Genomic DNA, 23,405 nt, shown 5'->3' on the forward strand with positions numbered 1-23,405 from the left:
TTTTTATTATTTCTTTAGTACTCAAAGGCCTTGTGGGCAAATTTCCTGTGGTCCTGATCTATCTTTTCTACCAGGTTGGTCTTTTATATAGTTGTTCTTTGCCATGCTACGGATTCTTGAATATAGTTTTTTGTATAACTAGTTGCTGTGTAATTTCTTTGTATCTTATTTGGTCATGTTTGTTGTGGGTGGCTTTGCTTATATGTTCTGTCTTTTTTGAGGTAGTGAGACTTTACTGAGATCTGATAGTCTATTCTTTGGAGGTTCTATTTGTGGGTTGGGTATTGGATGGATTTCTGTACACCAGGCTCAGAGGGATGGGGAGGGGAAGATGAAGGAGTTGGGAGTACAGTCAGCTCATTTAGAAGATATGAGCTTTTTTGTCTTTTACTAGATTTTATTAAATGCCAAACTTTATTTGATTTGATTTCAAGTGTGTTTTGTCCCTTTAGGGACACCTGGAGATTTGCAATTTTCTGTCCTCCTTTGTCTTGTGGTAGGTATTTTCCCCTTGCTTTTCTCCAAATAGGGGTGGTGTTAGTGAGACATCTCAGTATTTTTTTTTTTTTTCTTTACCTTTTCTATTTCTAGTCTGGTGTATGTGTGTGTATTTTGTGGGGGGATGGATAGGGTCACTATATGGTCACTATGAGTGAGAATCAACTCAATGGCAACAGGTTTGGTTTTGAGTTTTTGGATGTACACAAGTAATACCCAGCCACATCTGAATGAGTCTTGTGTTTATTTGTTTGCCCCTTTTCAACGTTTATTATGTCTCTTTCTTGTATTTCTTCTTTTGTTTTAGTTCCACTTTAGTTCCAATTGTCATTTTAATTTTATTTTTATCAGGAGCTAGGGGAGTAGTGAGCCATCATTCTGAATTACTAACAGTCATAAGTCTCTTTGAAGATAATTATACATTAAAAGACAATACTAACATGAAGTATGCCAGGTCTGAACTGGATCTAAAAGGATAGCCAAAATCACACCAAGCCAGTTTCCAAAGAGTCAGTTCCAACTCTTGGTGACCTCATGTGTGTCACAGTAGAACTGCACTCCATAGGGTTTTCAATCACTGTGATCTTTTGGAAGTAGATTGCCAGACCTTTCTTCTAAAGTGCCTTGGGGTAGATTTGAACCACCAACCTTTCCATTAGTAAAAAACCCAAAAAACCAAGCCTGTTGCAGTCAAGTTGATTCTGACTCATGATGACCCCATGTGTTGCAGAGTAGAACTCTGCTCCATAGGGCTTTCAGTGGCTGTAAACTTACGGAAAGAAGCCTTGGTTGCCCAACAGTTAAGCACTTGGCTGCTAACCAAAAGTTTGGTGGTTCAAACCCACCCAGTGGCTCTATGGGAAAAAGACCTGGCAATCTGCATCCATAAAGATTACAGCCTAGGAAACCCTATGGGGCAGTTCTACTCTGTCACGGTGGGTTGCTATGAGTCAGAATCAACTCGATGACACTGAACAATAACAACAACCTTAAGGAAGTAGGTTGCCAGTTCTTTCTTGTGCAGTGCTGCTGGGTGGATTTGAACTGCTATCCTTATGGTTAGTAGACAAGCGCTTGTTCATTTGTACCACTCATGGACTCCAAAAGCAGAACCATTTTTTTTAATCAGAAAATGAGAGTTTCTTTTTTGATAAATTGATAATTTCCATTGTTTTCAAATAAAATATGGTAGTTTACAAAGCAGTGGTCTTTTTTCCGCTCCAAATTTTCCATTTTTTTTATCACTTTGTGTTTGTATATGCTTCACTTTTTTCCCATGTCACTCGCTTTTTCATATGCTGATATCAGTATTTTAACATGAACACAAAGCATGTCATATATGAAAGTAAGCATGCACTGCGTAGCCTGTGAACTGCAAGGTCTTTTCTGATGGCCCAGCTGCAGTACATAGCCACTTCCATCTGCTTGACCCAGGAATGGCTTTCTTTCTGTTTAGATAGGTTGGCTTTAGATGAGTGCACAGCTTTTGGAAGGACTTACCTGACAGTCAGTGAGGTGACAGATGCTATGGTGAAATCAGATACAATTCCAGAAAATTCACTAATTCTGCATAGGACATTTTTAGTCTGTTTAGCATCAATGGGCAGAAACATTCCACCCATATTTCACTACTCACACTGCAGTCAGGAAAAACTCCTCGGGGGTTTGGCCTCACACAGGCACAGTCACACACTGGAGACTCTTATACAAATGTAAATGTGTTCACTTTCCTGTGAAAGCTGCTTTTTTGTGAGTAGCTACCCTTCTGACTTGTTTTCAGTTAGCTCTAAAAAAAAAAAAATTTCCTTTTTCTCAGTTCTATTGGAAACAGCTGTGCCAAGGAGCTGGGGGAAGAAAGGACAGAAAATAACTATATTAAGTCAAGCTGTCCCTGTTTCTCCTTTGATTTAGACAGCAGGAAGGAGCTGGGGGGCGGGGGGCAGGGGTGGGCAGGGAGTGAAATTTGCAGATACAACTTCCTGCTCAATCCGGAATGAGGAGGGAGCAGAACGAGATGGTTGAGAGCCCAGGCTCAGTGGTCAGGTGGATTTACTAGTCCGTCACCTTGGGCAAATTATTTTCCTCATCCCTCTTTGCATCAGATTATATATAAGAAACATGAGTATATTAATAGGATCGTTCTCATAAAATTGATGATTTTATGATGTTACTTATATGAAATATTACATTTATGAAAATCTCTCTCTCCCTTTATTCACACACACTTAACAGAGCCTAAAACCTGTTGCCTTCTAGCTGATTCCTACTCATAGTGATCCTATACGACAGAGTAGAACTGCCCCATAGGGTTTTCAAGGCTGTAATATTTACAGAGCAGATAGCCACATCTTTCTCCCGTGGAATGGCTGGTGGTTTTGAACAGCCGACCTTTTGACTAGCAGCCAAGCCCTTTATCACTGCGCCACCAGGGCTCCATATAAGCCCCCAGGGAGTTAACTAGACCAAGTAACTGAAGAGGGTACTTTTTCCTGAACAAAAAAAAGAATAAAATTCTACCTAATGCTAGCAGATGTAGTCAGACTGTCTGTGAAGTAAAACAGTGAGGCAGTGGCTTCCTGAATAATCAGATCCTCTGTTCACAGGTTGACCATCAAGTAATGTAAACTGTGAAAAGACTATTCTAACTGGGATGTATAGTGAGCAAATTAACTGAATAACCCTTGTAAAGACAGCCAGGCTACAGTGGGCTGGAATGGCACTCTTTTTGCTTTAGGGCTCTTTTGAGTTGCAGGGGGAAAAAAAAAAAATGCAGGCTACAAATAAGTGAAGGGCAAGGCAACATATTAAAAAGCCATCTGATATAAGGAATATGAAATCATTCCATCAGTAATAATAATTCTTCGTTGTTTTTATATGTAATGCTACCTCATTTGATCTGAATAGCTACTCTGTGAGGTAGGTAGAGCAGGTGCCAGTCTTAATCTCCACTTTTTGGATACAGTACTTGAGCCTATGGCAATGTGGTACCTGTCTCATGGTCATTCCTGTGCACACAACAGAGCTGAGGCGTAAACCCAGCCACATTTGCCTCCGTGCTCCTTTGTCTTGCCACCATATCACAATGCTGCTTAAATAATTTGAAAATCTTCCAGCCAATACTGTCACCATTTAAGAGGGAGAAAGTGTGGGCAGAGTGAAGGTAAGGGGAAGAATGCATGGAGTGAATGAGAAAAGGAGGGATAAACAAGGTAAAACAGACTGGAACAGGGGAAGAGAAATGAGACGAGGAAAACAAGGAGGCAGAATGGGCTGGGAATGGGGCTCATAGACTCCAGGGCGAGTGATCTGTTTGTCAAAGCCTCCTAAACATTTGCCATGTAAATATGTAGCTATGGTAGATAAAAAATAAAAAATTGTCCTTTAGAATTTTTTTTCCTTGCTTCTTATTGTAGAATACCGTCTGCTTTGTTTCCATTCTCTGAAGCTTTTACAGGTTTCTTTGTTCCTTTTTCCTTTTCTTCCTTCCTATTATTCAAATGGAGGTCCCTGGGTGGCACAAATGGTTAATGGCCCACTAATAGCAAGACTGGAGGTACAGACTCACTCGGGTACCTCGGAGACAGGCACGGTAATCTGCTTCCTAAGGTCACAATTTTGAAAACCGTATGGAACAGTCTACTCTTCACACATGGAGTCACCATGAGTCGAAATCTACTCAACATTAACAACAACAGTATTCATACAAATGTTTATTCCCTGTGGAATACAGTTTTATGCATGTGTTTTAAATGGCTTGAATTTTAGAAATACACGTTAGTACTGTATGTTTAATGAGTTTTTTCTCCTTTTCCTTGTTTATTATTGCATTTAAGAGATACCTCCACGATCAGAGAGCATGTACTTTTCACTCCTGGTAGAGAATCGTCTTACCTACAATCCATTGCACAACAATCATCTGTTTTGACAGTTATAAAGTAAAATTTTCAATAAAAATGCCAATTCAATCTTACCTGACCTTGTAGCACAAAAATCAGGCGATTTGGGTTTCTGTTCAATTGACCTTTTAGGTTCAACGCTAACTTACAATAATGTTTTTGTAAGCAGTTTTATTTTTCTCTGTTTTTTGTTTTTCCTTTACCTAAAATCGAATGATGTCACATTTGCTTCTGTTAACTTCACAGGACATTCTGAAATATGTGTTTTAGAATGGATGATTAATTCTACAAATATAGGCTCATTCTAGTTCTACTATCTCAATTAGCTCTATTCTGGTACAGTTAGAATTCAGTTTGACTACCTCTCCTGGTGGTATTTTTTAAATCTAAGAATGACTATGGGGTTGTAATACTGTAATTCCACCAATTCCAAGTTCTGAAATTTATCTGCTTTCCCATGAGCAGCATTCCCTATCACTGGGGCACATAAGTGTACTTTGGATACCTGTCTTCCTTCATCTCATGAAAAAATAGGACAAGAAATGGTAGCCTAAGATTAGAGAATTAGATTCTTGAATAGAACAATTTACAATACAGGCAAACTAAAAAAACTTAGGTCTAGTTCTAGCTCTCCTATCATGTGGCTGTGTGACTTTAGACAGGTTTTCAGTTCTCTGTGGGGCCTTAGTTTCCTATCTCTAACAAGAAGCACACCCACTCCTCACTTATCAATATGGTTAGATTCCAAAGACCAGGTCGTTATGCAAAATCAGTGTTAGGTGAAAATGGAAGATGACCACATCAGATCACAAAATAGAACTGGGTTTTGGGTTTTTATATCAGCACATCACTGCCAATTACATCATTATGTAAGTGCCAAATTACATCATTATGTAACTGCCAAACCACTGAGAATCATGGCCTAGCCGAGTTGACACATAACCTTAACCATCAAAATCAGCATTATTCTCGCCTCGCACATCAGCGTTCACTACTGCCAGATATATGTATTTAATGTGCAAAAGAGTCAGATAGTAGATTTTATGCTATTATCGTAAATGTGAAATGTCAGATAATAAGTTAGTTAATAAGTGAGAAGGTGTAGTCAGATGGCTTAAAAAATTTGGACTGAGAAGTTTATTTTTTTTAATTAATCTTAAATAGACCCCCAATATTTAAACTAGATTAAGTAAAGCTGTCCTGATTGCTTTGGGGACAGTAGGAGCTGGAACCTCATCCCTAAAACCAGTTCCCATAGAGTCAATTCTGACTCATGGTGACCCCATGTGTGTCAAAGTAGAACTGTGCTCTTTTAATGACTGATTCTTCCAAAATAGTCACCAGGCCTTTCTTCTGAGGGAACTCAAAGTGGACTTGAACCTCCAACCTTCCAGGTAGTAGCTGAGCCCATTGACTACTTGTACCCCTTAATTCATCCATTTATCATAATTTGAAAGTCATTGTGTTACACAATTTTAAGGCCATTGCTAGCTCTAAGGTGTATTGAGGTCTGTATTTCAGCTGGAACAGTCTAAGTTACTTTCAGTAGAGGAATCTCTGCTTGCTCAAAAACTTCAAGCTGATACTAACCACCCACCTTCCCACAAAAAAGTCTGTTCAGTCAAATGTAGACTATATGTAGTTTAGTGTTTAGTCCTCTGACCAGGCGGATGTTTACTTGACAATTTCATGAGAATTTCATATGAATACTGTGGATGGCTCTTACAACTTCATCAACGACAAAGAACACATTACAGCATTTCTAATGCAGTAATGATATTTATTTCTATGTCCTTACCTAGTTGAAAACCCTGGTGGTGTAGTGGTTAAGTGCTACGGCTGCTACCCAAGAGGTCGACAGTTTGAATCCACCAGGCACTCCTTGGAAACTCTATGGGGCAGTCCTACTCTGTCCTGTAGGGTCGCTATGAGTCGGAATCCACTCAACGGCAGTGGGTTTGGTTTTTGTTTTTTTTGTAGTCTGAATCATAGGCCAGCTTCATGAAAGGGAGATTTAAGACTTCTCCCCTTTCAAACACAAATGGTTATTATCTATGCAAACTAAAGCAAGGAAGCAAAGAAAGGAAGGACAGCTTTGCCGAAGGTAACCTTTTGCCTCAGACTGTGTGCGGGTAAAGCTTTTATTTCTAGAGAAAAAAAGAAATAACGAGATGTTTAACATGCAGGCAAGTTGAGGAGTTGCATAATATTCTAATTTTAAAAAGGATCACTTGTTTTCTTTGAAATTTGGTGATCTCAGGACATTTGATACATTTTTAAAGTATATATTCAAAAATCAATATGATTAAGGTGACTTGGTACCTAGGCCCAAATTTGCCATTTCAGATCAAACTTACCTTACCCTCTGCTCACCCCACAAACAGCAGCACAGAAAATTGAGAGACAGTTAAAAGTCTGTACTGACACTCTTTGCACTGCCTCTAGCTTATTCGGGGTAAAGTTCCAGCACCATATGCTGTGCATTTGTTTATTGAATTTATGTGTTGACAATGCATGAAATAAAATATTTCAGGTCCTTCAGAAAAATTTTACAGCCTAACCTCAGAAGGGTTACCAGCCTTCAACAGCCATTCGCAGAATACAAGCGAGATTACCGTGGATTTTTTTAAGACCTCATGCTCAGGGGACCCCTGTGGAGTTGAAGAACAGAGGTAGGTTAAGTCTGGCTGCATAGGCTAAAACTAGCACAGAGTAAAATTTTTGACAAGCACATCTAGTTACCCTTACTATATGTCTTAGTTATCTAGTGCTGCTATAACAGAAATACCACAAGTGGGTGGCTTTAACAAACAAATTTATTTTCTTACAGTTTAGGAGGCTGGAAGTCCGAATTCAGAGTGCAAGCTATAGGGGAAGGCTTTCTGTCTCTGTGGGCTCTGGAGGAAGGGCCTTGTCTCTTTGAGGTTCTGCTCCTGGGTGATCTTCATGTGGCTTGGCATGTGTCTTCTGCCACCTCAGCTTCTTAGCTTGATTGTTTAGTATCTTTTATATCTCAAAAAAGATTGACTCAAGATACACCCTATGCTAACCTTATCTCATTAACATAACAAAGATAACCATTCTCAAATGGGATTATAACCACAGGCATAGAGGTTAGGATTTACAATGTTTTGGGGGACACAGTTCAATCCATAAGGCTATGTAAAGAAAAAATTGTCCTAAAGTGTGTACTTTATGTGACCATTCTTTGTAAAATGTTTGATTTCTTTTCTTACCTCTAAGCAGCATTAAGTAAAAGGTTTATGAAGTTGCTACTTTAACTTGAAGAGATAGTGCTGCTGTATAATGCATATCAGAAAAGTGAAAAGACATTTGCAATTGAATAATCCTTCCTCATTTCTTCTCATAATGAAAGATGATTGCATTACTTGAATTAATTAACCTAATAAATTTCAATGCTTTTCATTAATAGAATTATACCCAATGTGAATGCAGTTTAAAACAGAATACTAAAAAGTTTCTTTCTTGAAATTGAGTCTAGATTGTTAATAACAGCATATTTTAATTTGTATCACTTCCTCAGTGACCAGTTTATGAGGTATATAAGTTATACCACAAAATGCTTCAGAAAAGTAGTCTATTGTTTTTGTTTAGTATTGACAACCAAACTTCCTTAGAAAGGAAGAGGGCTCCTTCTAGAAAGATAAGATTAAATGTCAAAGTAAAAATCCCTTGAATTGTGAATCCCTTTTATTGCTTCGAAGTCTCATATTGCAGTAAAAGCAAATTTGTTACTGTCTTTCTGAAGGAGAAAATCATTTAGACTTAATTCTTGGATTTTTGCATTTATAACTCCACTTAAATAAAAAACAAAACAAACCAAAAACCAAAAAAAAAAAAAAAAAAAAACAAACCAAGGGGCCAATATAAAGTTGCCAATTGTTTTTTCCTAAAAGTGTCCTTAAAAAAACTAAACCTACCACTTACTTTCACCATCGTTTTGTAGAAGAAAATACATTTAACACTAAAAACTTCAGAAGAACATACAGAATAAAACACAACCCTTTAACATTACAAATGCCGTGAAAAAATCACCACCATGTTATTATTTTGTCTTCTCTTTTTGGACCAGTAAAAACTTTACCACACTTAGACTTGAACTGGTCCACAGACCAGAGTTTAGAACTGCTGGTTTAGGCTTTGTTGTGCATAAAACACAATCCAAACAACAGTTTTCTCCAGCACAGGGTGAACTATTTTATATAATTTAGGGGCATACATGGGCAGAAAATCTAGATAATTTAGAACCAAAAAATCTGAACGATATGGGCTCCTCTCTGCCCCCCCACTCGTCTTCCCAAACCTCAGACATCTACATGCTAGAGTTTCCACCTATCCTGACCCCCCAAAGTAAGAAAAAAAGCAACAAAATAAAATAACTATAACTGCTGTCATTAATTTTGGCTTTGGCATGTCTTGACTGGCTATCCACATAGTCCTAATTTACTGTACACAAAAGAGGAGATTTATCTGGCAATCTATTCATTGGGATTCTATTAACCAGCCAAAGCAATGATGAGTGTTCTTGATGATGACCCTGAGGCTTTGCAAGTTTCTGAAGTATCTTCTGAATCACCAATGAAAGATACAACTAGAGACCATAAAAATCTTCTCCTTGGTCCCACTGTGGCTTTATTTCTTGGGGGAGAGTAAGAACATGAGAATTTTTCATTAAAAGGAGGTATGAGGCACACTGAAAATTATGGCCCCAGTCTGACACAGCCCCCTTGCATCTGCCTGCCTCCAGTGACTTCAATGAATGTCCTATTGATCAAAAGATAAATGAAGAGTCGAAACTTGGTTCTGTATATTGTGTATTGATCTTTTAATGTATTTCCAGTTCTTCTGGGAAAGATACGGAAATTCCATCCTGGCTGACGTTTTCAGAGAGCAGTACAGATGAGGATGAAGAGGATTTTCTTGACAAGCAACATGTCATCACACTACCATGGTCAAATAATACTTAATCATCATTTGTTCATTCTTTTCCATTTGTACCTGTCTAGGTGCTGGAGATTTTGATTATTAATGTCTCTGATATTTCAAAGCTTACAGACTAATAAAAGTTAGCAAAATTATGAGCTTAAAAGCTTTTTTTTCAAATGATATATGTCAAGCACAAATCTATATTACAGATCATATTAGTAAAATTTGGTGAACTGTAAGAATTGATGGTTGTAATTATGTCTATAGAACCTATGAAGAATGTGATTACATTTTAAGTAATGTTTGATTGTTAAATAATGTTTTAAATAATGATGTCATCAACAAGAACTTACATTTGACTGCCAAGTCACACTTGTTCGTATCATCATTTGAACCTGGAACCCAGTTTTTACTTTGGTAATTACAGGGAGTTTGTGTTGTTGTTGTTTGTGTGTTTCTGAGGTTTATAGCAGTTCTGGTAGCTTCAAAAGTTACTGCTAGAAGAAAAAAAAAAAAAAACTGAAGTAAAAATGGGCATTATACTTGTCATTCTCTGTTCTGGTAACATAGAAAAGATGCCCAAACAGCTTATTTTGGAGAGGTCAGTTTGAAGGATTATTGTGATACTTAAAGGAAATAATTAATGCAGATGGAGTGTTTTGCCAGTCTTGGGTAGCAGTGGTGATAATGTACTGGTAGGGTGTGTGTGCTGAGGTTGGTGCGTGTGTCAGGTTTCCATGATCTTATAATTCAAGAGCTTAAGAGCAGGACAAGACATGGGGAGAATAGTTTTATAGTTGTCACTTTGTGACATTTTAGGACCTTTTCTCTTTTTTGTTGTTCGTTGACTTCTCAAAGAGATGTCCTTGCAGGTTGGCTCTGCCCTCACCACTACATAGCCATGCCTCGACTCTTTTGTCTTCTATTCTCTGTGATTCTGGGTTGTAATTCCTTGTACGAAACTGATGGTTGTTTAGTGTAAATTTATCTTTGATACTTTTTCCATGTCACCAATACAGTATACTGACATTTACACGCATCGTCACCTGACAGGCTAGGAAATGACGATGATGAGACCTACGGCATTTCTATGTCTTTTAATATATAAATGTTGTTTATTTAAACTGATTAAGCAATCAGCAAAGCGAATCACTTTCAGAATAAAGTATTTCAAAAGAAATAAACATCTTAAAAAGAGAGTGACTCCTAAGTCATTTTTACTGTCCCCTTAGGACTTCCTCTACCACAATTCCATAAAGAGACAGTGATAAAAAAAAAAAAAGATAAGCCACCCTTTAATCTTCACCATTTGTGTCAAAAGCTCTCCTGGCCTCTTGTCCTGAGGCTGCTAGCTCTCTGAATTTTAGTACCTATAGTTAAATGGGAGTTAAGTGGGGGATTGACTGCACATCTGTTAAAGTAGGAAAAGATGTTATTTTTTCCTTTCAAAACATCTAATCAGCCTTAAAGGTTCTTGACTCTTTCTGCCCTCATTTGCTCTAAGGTGTCTTCCTTTTCCATTCTGATGAAGCTAATGGTTCCTGTGAGTGCAATTTATAAAACTCCTGGATTTTTCTCAAAGTGTAAGAAAGTGTTGTCCTATCCCTGCTAGGAAAGGAGTGGACCCCTATTATTCCTACATTTACTCAGCCATAGCTTCAGTCTTTTATGGACTAGCTCAGAAAAAGAGTTTGTAAGATGTCATTACCCTTTACAGTATAAGAATTTTGAAATGAAAATTAATCTGACAATTGCCATCAGTATATTTTTTGCCAAAATATGCCACTAGGTGTCACTGACTTTGTCACTGAATTTCCAATGTGACCTTGAAATTAAACGTGAGGGGCCTCTGTGAATTGTAGAGCAGGCCCCCTTCTGCCTTTATTTGCTTCCCATAACCACGTATTCAGAAAAGTTCCTTAATTCCACTGCCATTAGTCTAATGAGAAAATAAAAACTAAGTAAGATTAGAGCCTTTGCCCGAAGCAGCTTCAATGTGTTCTTTCATTTTGAAGCTTAAGTGTAAAATCCCTGTTAACGGCCTGCACCTAGTTCTGACTGTGGAATTGAGAGAGCTACGGATATTCCAGAGGAACCCCAGCCACTTGGTTTCACACACATGTTGGAATCTGGTAATTTTACCCAGACTTGCTAGGGCTGTAATAAACCAAACCAAAAACCAAACCCAGTGCCGTCAAGTCAATTCCGACTCATATGAGGGCTGTAATAGCCTTACGAAATACTGTAATTTTATAGCTCTGGATATACACACGATGGAAACAGATTGGCATTGCATTGCATTTGACAGTTTTAATCTGTTGTTTAATGTTTGTTGAAGTCATTTCACATCTCGTGCACTCTGAAGGTATCACACAATGCAGGCCAGTGTTGTCTACTACCCTTTGGATCACTTAACACTGAGCCTTATACATGACAGGTGCGTGGAAAATATTCCCTAAGTAAATATTACAAAATGGCTTTGTCCCTGTAATAGAGCACTCATATATTTTAAATAATACCTTAATTCAGAAAAGGAGTCCACCCTGACCTTATGATTCAGTTGTTGGACAGACCTTGAGTGAGGTACATCTCATCCTGGTTTTGGCCACAGGCTGTTTCTCATCTGAGGTCTCGAAAGTACCTTCCCAAAGACTTCTTTAATCTCAACCTAAATTAATTTCCCTTGTCCCTTTTTCTTTATTTTTTTTCTCATGGCATCCTGCTTTATACTTCACAGAACTTATTAATATTTATGTGTTTGTTTAAGGTGTGTCTCCCCAACTAGATTATGAATTTCACTAGGACATGAATTATGTCCATTTTGCCCACCAGTATACACTCAGTCCTTAGCATATGCCTAGCTCTGACTGGGTGGTCATTAGTAAATGAATGAATGAATGTACAACATCCAGTTGATAAACCATCTCAGTCCTTGACTTTTCTCCAGGGAGACAACATGATATATGTAGTGGGAGAAACACTGCCTTTATTCTTAGGAACCAGGTCACACTATCTACTAGCTGAAAGATCACATATTTCAATGTGTTCCTTTATCATAAAATGAAGAAAATTATACCAGCTTTACTTAGCTCAAAAGAATGTGAATAGAAAAACACTTAGGGAACTGGAAAGTGCTCTGTCATGCCTGTTCGCATCACGTTTCATGATTTCATGCCAAAATCATTGAATATACAGATAGATTAATGGAGGGATTAATTAGTGAATTTAGGATTAAGTTGAGATAATCCACAAAAATCACTTAATCTCAAAAATAGAGAATGCTTTAGCTAGCTGGAGAATTAGACTGAAGGACATATAAAGCTGATGCTGTTGTTGAAGGCTAGATGCCTAAATTTATCTTATTAAATATTTCTGAAACACTGTTCCCTGTGTTTATAGCCTTCTTTCTATCATGTATAAATTCAAAGTTCTTAAATATTAAAATTGTACCAGCACTTTACAAAAACCCTGTGCCTCATACTTCCAGAGAGGGAAAATTAAAAAAAAAAAAATTTATACCTCCCCAAATCTGTTTTTATAAGATATTGTTTCATCATAATTTTTATCCCTGGTTATTTATTACCAGCCACGTTTGCATAAAAACAATCTTTATTTCCTCCGAGTTCATCTGTGCCTGTAGTTTATCCCCCACCTAAAGTCATAATTCTTTGTTAGTGACACTCTGATTGTTTGCTGGGTAAATGATTATGATGTTGCAAACAGGATTATGACTTTAGCTGAGGAATAACCAGCAGGCATAGATGAGCTCTAAGGAAATAAAAATCCTCCTCTTTTAATGCAAATGTCTTCTATAGTTAAGGAAAAGGAGATATATTCTTAATGCTCTCTATAAGGTGACACTTATGTTTAAAATGGAAAGAATTAATTGATTGATGGAGTTATCTTGTGTTTCTTTTTTTCCAGTACGTATACTACACAATCGGTTTTTTTTTATACTACACAATAACAGATAGAAGCATATTTTTAAAAGGGCTTTCTATAGCCTTTTACTTCTTCCAAAAGGAAGCAATGTGTGTATTGTTTTCTATCCAGAAAAGAAAAATATACATTATCTTAGATAAGAATGTTATAAAGCTTTTCAAGTTGCGGGTGGGGTGGGGCTGGTGAGCTTTCCCTCTATTTTACAAATGACTAAACCTTATATATTCAACATAAGTATGGGATGACTGTTTTAGGGCAATTTTTATATAATTTTACATTTTTAAAGTAATTGTCATTTTCTAAAATAGAATAACAGTTTGTTATCCATTCAAATGATGACAGTGTCCTGTACTTAAAAATAGCCTCCTACACCAGAGCCCTGGAAGAATATCTTGTGGGTTAGGCTATTGCATCAGTTAGGATTTGGTTTAATTTTGTATAACAGGAAGTGCCAAGTAACAGTGCAATAAAATATAAGTTCATGTATATACATTGAGATTGAGAGTAGCAGTCAAGAGCTGGTACGGCAACTACATCTTTGAAAGTTACTTCCACCCTCAAGGTCAACCTCATCTTCCAAGATGGCCGTAGATATCTTGTTATGGGCTGATTTAGTCGACTCTGACTCATAGCCCTGTATTACAGAGTGGAGCTACCTCATAGAGTTTTTTAGGCTGTAATCTTTTATGGGAACAGATCACCAGGCCTTCTCTCCATGGAGCTGCTAATGGGTTCAAAATGCTGGCCTTTCAGTTAGCAGCTGAGTGCTTAACCATCGTGCCACTAGGGCTCCTTTGTAGATATTTTACAGTCACAATTTGAGTTCCAGGCATCCAGATGGGGGAAGTGGGAAAAGCAAAAGAGGCACACCTCTAGCCGAGCAAGCTCCCTTTAAACCAGTGTTCCTGGAAGTGTCACACAACACTTCTGCTTGCATCTTATTGGCCAGAACTTAGCCAAGTCTAAATGTAAGGCCATCTGGAAATGTAGTCAATTAAGTAGGCACACTGCTGTTCAGGCTAAATTTGGGGGTGTGTTACTAAGGAAGACAAGGAGAGTAAACACGCAGGCAACTGGCGTCTCTATTACAGCCTCTAATGTTACCCTCATTACTAATCTACAGCAGTTTGTTTTCAGAATATATGAATTTTGTAGTGATTTGAAATATGTGGTAGAAACCAACCTTTTGAGATTTAAAGAAGCCAAAAATGAGGCACCACTAATGTTAAATTACTCATTTCTTATATAAACCATACCTTTTTTTTCAGTCTGAAAGGCAAACTTTATTTATACAAACAGGGACCTCATCATTATTCAGCTTCAAGTTTTCACCTTAGGACTTCTTGAAACACATTCCAAATCTCTTTAAAGTTCAGTCCTTGGGCTGGTGCCCAAATCCAATCTACTTTGGCAATGACTTAAATGCACTGTGTTAAGAGTACTGTGATAAGAAATAAATGTTCCAAATATTAGGATATTTTAAAATCTATGATGTTTGAAATTTTCAGAAGAATACACACAGAACAAATATATAAGTTTTTTCCTATAAAACCATTGCTGTCGAATCGATTCTGACTCATAGCGACCCTATGAGACAGTAGAACTGCCCCACAGGGTTTCTAAGTAGAGGCTGGTGGGTTCGAACGGCTGACCTTTTGGTTAGCAGCCTGAGCTCTTAAACACTGTGCCACCAGGTTAAATCCTTTAGAGTCCCTATATAAAATGAGAGATTAGTTGCTTTCAAACTGAGTTGTGGGGACCCTAGTGGTTTCCTGATTTGTGTGAGGAGTATAAAGGGGGACTTAGTTTGTCAGGAAAGCATCTATACTGTGACATTTTATATATATATAAAGCAGTTCTTTGTTAGAATAAGAAAAGAATTATGCCACAAAAAAATATGTATGTATATGTCTGTGTCCTAGAGCCCCAGAAGATCTCTGGATACCCTTTTTGGGATGATATTCTGGGATTTATGTTGTCACATAATTGTTAAGATACATGGCCAAATTACATCCCTTTGCTGTAGAACCAGATTCTGGAGAGTACTAGAGAGGAGAGGTCCTCCTTTTCACTTCAAGAATTACCTAACTGTCTATGTAAATTGCTAACTGACTTCTAGTTAGATATTTTTTTCTTCAAGTATAGAACTATTCAAGGTACTAAAAGTAAAGAGGGTTTACTGCAGTGAGAAGTGAAGTTGTATGGAAATCCAAGAACAGGAACCATGAAAGAGCTGGCCTCATGAGACTGAAGGGACTGTTGTGGCTCCTGCTTCTCTTAGATCTCTACCTCTTATATTTCCCTACTGACTGGCTTCTTTTGCTCACTGATATTTTCTTCTCTTGCTCAAGATTTAATTTATTATGGATAACTGAGTTTACCTCAGCTCTAATTAGACAGCTAACTGCCTCAGCCCTCTGGATTGATTTTTCAATTCTAAACCCAGAAGGAGAATTGGCCTAGCTTGTATTTTCATGGCAGACAACATGGTAGCCTAAGGATGGCCCAGGGCTGGATCAGGCCCAGGCATTGGTGAGGGAGGAATCAGAGAGAAAGAAGGATAATTTATGTTATAAAACATGGCCTGTGCATATCAGTAGGCCTGAGGCTATGATGTGAAGAAGTTTTTAAAAAGTGAAGTGGGGCTGGTATTCATGGGCATCCCTGAAAAACTCTCAGGGAAGGGACTAAATGTCAAAGACAGAAGGTTTGTAAGGCAGAGATATAAGGGTGGGTGTGAAGAGAGGTACAATAAGGGAAAGGGGCAAGTATGAACCACCCTGACACTATGGTAGCCATGAAGGTGGTACCTCTAGTCTCAAACCAGCATTAATCGAGAGGGTAGGTGTTCTTACTAGAACTCCTGAGGCTGTCCTCACATGCGATTCAGTTGTAAATCTCACTCCATTCTCAAAGAACCATGGTTGGAAATGGGTAACCTGGAGCTTAGTTCTAATTTTGTTCTCTGTGTCTTTACCATGGACAAGATGCTAGATGACACGTCTTCATTTCCAGGACTGATCTCCTTGATGAGCTATGAAGTGAAATATCACACCGAATTCCCCTCTGGGCAAAGTATTCTGTGGTGGTCCCAGCAGACTTTCAAAAGATATTATAAATGTGGCAGGTGTTTTCCCTCAGTTGTCTGGCATACAGGGGCAGATGATTCTGCTGGGAGCTCAAGCCTATCTCTGCAGTTTCCCCCTTATCAGTTTTTGAAATGGCTCCATTTTCGTCTTTATGGAGGAGGAACTAAACCCCAACCAAATGCTTGTGATTAAAATAAGAGATAATGGTAATAGAACTTTTACCAAGATATGTCTCCCCCTGCTAACAAATAAATGCCAAGGTGAAAATGAGCCATTTATCTGCAAATAAACATTGCACTGTGGCTGAATGGTTCATTTTCCAAGCTTGAAATGATTATACTTTGAGAGTATCACTCTTCTCTCAAGATTTTGGGTTTATTATAACATCATTAAAAACACATTTAGTAGGTATTAGTGAAACACAGTTCACTGCACTGTTATGGAAAAGACAATTTTGACATAAAGCTAGTCAAAAAAGGAAGCCTCAATTTGATTCTCCATTCTTCTAAAAATATTTCCTATCTTCTTGTGAATTAAAATTTCTGATTCACAGAGACTTTTTTTATAAATGAAATTTTATTTGCTTTTTCTATAAATAGGAATGATAGGTGACAATCATACCAAATGATGAATTTTTCATTTTATGTTATTTTCTGTTCTAAATGTAGAAATATAAATGTTTCAGTTTTTTATTAGATTTAGAGAAATTATTCTACTTTATAACACTGGTCAAAATAAACATGCCTCAGAAACAGAACACTGTTTTTACATTTTTTTTTTTTTATGGAATTCCAACTGCACAAAGTTCAAGTCTAGGCTAAATATCTAATTTCTTGCTATGAATACTCTTTGGAATATCAGCCACAGATTTGGTGGGAGCTTTGTCTTAAAGTAGGCAGAATTCCCACCTCTTGCTCAAAATTTCATATTAGGGAGGGGGCAGTATACTGTCTCATCTTCCACTGAAAAACTGATTTTCTTTGAACTCACATTGTCTTTCCCCCCATTTTTTTTTTTTAACTCCTTTTATTAGTAAAATTCCTCAGAAGAGAAGTCTATACACTACTTCCATTTTGTAACTTCCCATGTTTTCTTTAAACCATTGAAATCAGGATTTTGTTCCCACCATTTGATTGTAATATTATTGTCGAGGTCAGCAATGACCTTCATATTTCTCAGACCCCATCTTGGTCAGCCTCTCAGCAGCATTTGATGTGGTAGACCACTTCATCCTTCTGGAACTATTTTTCATAGGTCCTTGGGAACACCATCCTTTCATGATTTTCTTTTTACCTCATCGATTGTTCCTTCACAGTGTTGTCTGAAATACCTTCTCCTGTTTCCATCTTCTCTCTGAATGTGCATGTGCTCAGGCATACCAACATGTGCTCTCTTATATATCTACACGCTTGAAAGGCAATTTTATCCAACCCCAAATGTATAACCTAAGCCTCATACCTAAACTCCATAAAATTTTACTGACATGCCCAAAACAGAACTGTGGATTTTCCTTCACAAACTGGCTCCTCCTTTGGTCTTTCTCATCTTAAAAATGGCAATGCTAGTCACCCAATTATTTGGGCCAAAGACACTACGAGTCACCTTTGAATCTTATTTTTTCTTAGAGACCACTATCCATTCTGCAGTAAGCTTTGTTAGCTCTACCTTGAAGATTCTTCTAACTGCTTCTACCACTCCCACCTAATCCAACTCATCATGCTAACACAACTGTCCCATAGTCTACTTCACAAAACAGCCAGGGTTGTTTTGTAGAAAAGATCACATCCTTCTCCCATCCAGACCCCTCAACTGGCCCCCCACTACAGTCAGAATTAAAGCCAAACTTGTTTCAGTGGCCATCAAAGCCCCACATGGCCTGTCCCCTGCTTACCACTGGGACCTCGTCAACAGCCTCTCTGCCATGTGCTAATCCTGCTCCAAGCATACTAGCTTGCTTGCTGTTGTTTGAACAGCAGATGATATTAGCTCCAGGACCTTTATACTCACTTTCCCTTCGGCAATATGTTTCCCTTAGAAACTTTCATGGCTCCCCATTCACATTTCTCAGTTCTCACAGAAATCTTCATTTGGCACTATATCTAAAAAAAAAAAAAGATATACTTTATTCCCCTACACATTAATTTTTCTTTCAGTATTATTACAGAGAGCATTTGTTCACTTTTTCTTTTTTTTTAAACTTGTGGATCTCTTATTAGAACACAGAATTCCTGAAGGAACTGGTTCTCTTGTTCATAACTATGTAAGTCCCCAATGTGTGTCTGGCCCAGAGAAAGTGTTTGCTGAATATAAACTGAATAAATGAATGAATTAATGGAGTTTTTTCCCAAAGGTCTGTAAAGAGGGTAGCTGATAGAGCCTTTCTACAATAACTTCATAACATATAAAAAAAAAAAAAAATTTTTTTTTTTTTTTTTTTTTTTATGATACAAGGAGCCCTGGTGGCACAACAGTTAAACTCTTGGCTGCTAACTTGGTGGTTTTAGGCCGTGCAGCAGCTCCATGGATGAAAGGCCTGGCAATTTGCTCCTGTAAACATTACAGCCTAGGAAACCCAGTGGGGCAGTTCTACTCTGTCACATGGGGTTGCTTTCAGTCAAAAATTGACTTAACAGCACCCAACAACAATTGTAAGCATTTTTCATATACCCAACAACAACTCCATAAAGTAGGTGCCATTATTAGTCCCCATTTTACATATGAGGAAACTAAGGTACAAAACGGTTAACATGCCCAAGGATACCAATCTAGTAAGTGGCAAAGATGGATTATAAATATAGGCATTCTGATTCCAGAGTCTGTGCTTACAAATAGGTGCAATATTTCTTTTCCACTTCTTTTTACTCCAGTGAACTTTTAAGAGATAATTTTCTAATGATTCGTAGAATATATCTCACCTTTGGGTGATAGGATTGAATTTAGGGTTTTCTAAGTAAAATGTCTGAGTTATAGCTTTATAAACCATAGTTTCATTCTTTAAAAAAAAATTCCCTGAATTTTTTTTAAACCTCTTGCATTGCCTTGAACTTAGTAGATATTCAATAAATATTAGCTGAAAAATATCTGAAACAAAATCTATATATGTGACAATGTTTATACTCAGCATTACAGTTGTTTTTCTTAAAAGGTGGAATGTGTGGTTTTGCCAGCAGATGGGTGATGGCTGGTGGGAAGGCTAAAGCTAGAGTGTGGCCTTCTATCTTTGGCTATAGACTCAGGTAACACTTTAATCATCAGATTTCCTAAGTGTGCCTACACAAAAAAACAATTCTGTGAGGTAACTTATTTATTTATATCAATAGTCAGTGTTAGCCACTTAATAAACGTTTCTGACAACCCATTATGTGTTCACTGCTGGAAGTGCTCACTCATCTGTGCCAACAAATTTGGAAAACAGCTACCTGGCCAACCAGCTAGAAGAGATCCATATTTGTGTCCATTCCAAAAAAGATGATCCAAGAGAATGTGGAGATTATTGAACAATATCATTAATATCACACATGAGTAAAATTTTGCTGAAGATCATTCAAAAGTAGCTGTAGCAATACATTGACAGGGAACTGACAGAAATTCAAGCCAGGTTCAGAAGAGGACGTGGAACCAGGGATATCATTGCTGATGTCAGATGGATGCTGGATGAAAGCAGAGAATACCAGAAAGATGTTTACCTGTGTTTTATTGACTGTGCAAAGGCATTTGACTGTGTGAAACATAACAAATTATGGATACATTGCAAAAAATGGGAATTCCAGAACACTTAATTGTGCTTATGAGGAACCTGTACATAGATCAAGAGTCAGTAATTAGGACAGAACAAGGGGATACTGCATGGTTTAGAGTCAGGAAAGTTGTGCATTAGGGTTGTATCCTTTCACCATACTGATTCAATCCTTATGCTAAGCAAATATTTCGAGAAGCTGGACTATATGAAGAAGAACATGGTATTAGGATTTGAGGAAGACTCATTAGCAACCTTGCTTGCTGAAATTGGAGAGGACTTGAAGCACTTACTGATGAAGAAGCCTTCAGTATGGATTACACCTGAATATAAAGAAAACAAAAATCCTCACAACTGGACCAATAAGCAACATCACTATAAACAGAGAAAATATTAAACTTGTCAAGGACTTCATTTTACTTGGATCCACAATCAACACCCATGGAAGCAGCAGTGAAGAAATCAAAAGACGCATTGCACTGGGCAAATCTACTGCAAAAGACCTTTTTAAAGTGTTAAAAATCAGAAATGTCACCTTGAAGGCTAAGGTGTCTGACCCAAGCCATGATGTTTTCAATCACCTCATATGCATGCCAAAACTGGGTAATGAATAAGGAAGACCTAAGATGAAGAGACACCTTTGAATTATGGTGTTGGTGAATAATATTGAATATACCATGGACTGTCAAAAGAATGAAAAAAATCTATCTTGAAAGAAGTACAGCCAGAATGCTCGTTAGAAGCAAGGGTGGCAAGACTTTGTCTCACATACTTTGGACATGTTATCAGGAGGGACCAGTCTCTGGTGAAGGACATCATGCTTAGCAGAGGGTCAGCGAAAAAGAGGAAAACCCTAAACGAAATGGATTGACACAGTGGCTACAACAATGGGCTCAAACTTAGCAACGACTGTGAGGATGGTGCAACACCGGGCTGCGTTTCATTCTGTTGTACATGGGATCTCTATGAGTCAGAACCTACTCAAGGGTACCTAACAACAGCAGTAATTATGTGCTAGGCCCTGAAGCAGGGTTTGGGGTAGGTAAGGATAAAATACGAATCTTGCCTCAAGGAATTTATGGTCTTACAGAGAGGATAGACTCATAAATAATTGCACTAATGAATGCATAGTAATCTCTGAGATTTGTGTAAGGGAAGCCTTCACAGAAGTGATGTTCACTTTGAGTATTGAGAATGAGTAGGATTTTTGTCATCTTAGTGGAGATAGTGGGGGTGGGGAATGGAAAGCATTTCCAGCAAAACTTAAGTGGAAAAAGAAAACTACGTATAGAGGGCAACACTAGTTTTTTGGGAGGTTCTCATAAGTTAATAATTATTCGACCTTTTATTCAGACATTTTATACACTAAAGATTGAAGACTGAATTTTCATGTGCTAAGGTTTTTTTTTTTTTTTTTAAGGTTACCTCAGGAGCCCTGGTTGTGCAATGGTTAAATGCTTGGCTGCTAAACAAAAGGTTGGCAGTTCAAACCCACCCAGAGGCTGTAAAGGAGAAAGACCTATTTGCTCCGGTAAACATTACAGCCTAGAAAACCCCATAGGACAATTCTACTGTGTCACATGGGGTCACTATGAGTCCAAACTGACTCTACAGCACCTAACAACTACAACAAGGTTATCTCAGAGGTCCCTGGTTGATGTTAACAGTTTATACTCTGCTACTAACCAAAAGGTTGGTGATTCAAATCCAGCCAGCAGTACCATGGAAGGAAGACCTGTTGATCTACTTCTGTAAGATTATAGCAATTGAAAACCTTGTGAAGTACAGCTCTAGTCTGACATACATGGTGTCACTGTGAGTAGAAATTGACTCGACAGCAACAAATTAAGTTTAGTTTAAGGTTATCTCAGGGTTTGACATCACTGATCAGTATATTCTTCTAAGTTCTAGAGGTGCGACATATCTCTCAAAAGAAACAAGAAGCCATTCCTCTGAAAAGTAGAAAAGGTCTGTTTTTCAAGTTATACATACAGTAGTGATGTCAGGATGGAAAAAGAGCAAGGGGAACCTCCACTGACTGATACAGGGGACAAGCTGAAGGCAGCTACACATGGGAAGTAAGTCATTCAGCACAGTAATGATGCACTTGTTTGCCTTCTTGAATTTACTGGCAAAACAATCATCACCATGTACCTCTAAGAAAATGAATGATGGTGTCATGGAATCTCTTAGTTTTTGATTTTGTAGAAGATGAGAAGCATCATCTAAATTGTTAAGATATTTTTCTTCTGCATTGTCACATGTAGCTTAGAATTCAACACAGAGAAAAATATTTTATGTCAGTGCATTTCATAAGATGCTCTACAGGCCATTGGTGGTTCCACAAAGACTCCTTAGGGTGGAGGGCATCAGGAGGAAGTGTTCTCAAGCCCCATCAAAGTTCCAGTCACAGAAACTCTACTTCTATTGCTTCCCTATCATGATTTTGTAAAAGACTTTTTTTTCAGCAAAGGTTTTCTTGCCTAAAATGTTTAAACAGCATGGTTCTAATTCTAAGTCCACCATAGCAAGAACTAACTGTTATTTTAATTGAGTTGAATAATACTGTGAATGTGCTAAGTGCAGCATCTCACACTCAGCCTAAGATGGACTCCAGAGCATCTTGTGTTGGAAAGCTCAGATTGACTCAGAAGTTGAGTCATTGAACTGATGATGCACTTTTATCAATTTAAGAAGCACTTTAACTTTCCACTTTTAGTTCTGCTGAAAAGAAGTTTAAGAGGGAACCCTGAGCATGTAAGGTGACTCTACGACCCATTTTCATTCACTCATGGTTGTAGAAAGCTGAACAAATGAGGAAATCTTTAAGTCTTTTCATTTAAGAAATATTCAAAATCGGATTATTTCTGTGTTTAGAGTGAGCATTAAGAGATATTTTTTGGTGGAACTGGAGAAATCTGGAGCAGTCAGGCTGTACCTATAACACATGCTTCCCTGATTGGGACAGGAACTAAGAGTCAGGGAAGGGACTACCACCCATCTCTAGGCAAGGGAAGTGGTCCAGCTTCACAGGTCACTTGCCAGAATCCCTATCCTATGCCTGGTATTCAGCAAACAGAGTAAAATTGAGGCAGGACCACAGCATGGGCAGATCAGGGGTACTGAATAGGGCTCAGGCACTATGGGATACAGAGAAACTTGGTCAGAAAACTACAGTGAAGACCATTTCTTAGCATGAGGTCTCTGAAATCTTAGGGAAGGGCTTTCTGAAAAACCTTCAGGGAGTTTTGAATCCTGTAAAATTATAAACTTGCATGGTTTTGTACTGTGGAAATA

The 23,405-nt window shown here is 37.9% G+C and overlaps 1 protein-coding gene across 4 annotated transcripts in view; it reads left to right on the top strand.

Annotated features, from left to right (window-relative positions):
* Positions 1-9,398, top strand: part of ZBBX (zinc finger B-box domain containing) — a 170,223-nt gene extending 160,825 nt beyond the window's left edge. For 3 of the 4 annotated variants that reach the window (XM_049867303.1, XM_049867306.1, XM_049867304.1), the window contains 2 exons: positions 6,928-7,066; positions 9,256-9,398. In XM_049867303.1, the coding sequence (XP_049723260.1) occupies positions 6,928-7,066; positions 9,256-9,382 (266 nt within the window). In that variant the 3' untranslated portion in view covers positions 9,383-9,398. The remainder of the gene's footprint in view (positions 1-6,927; positions 7,067-9,255) is intronic. The other variant, XM_049867305.1, reaches the window with a different exon arrangement.
* Positions 9,399-23,405: the final 14,007 nt, after the last annotated feature.

This window comes from Elephas maximus, chromosome 23, assembly GCF_024166365.1.
Source record: "Elephas maximus indicus isolate mEleMax1 chromosome 23, mEleMax1 primary haplotype, whole genome shotgun sequence".
Lineage (NCBI taxonomy): Eukaryota > Metazoa > Chordata > Mammalia > Proboscidea > Elephantidae > Elephas > Elephas maximus.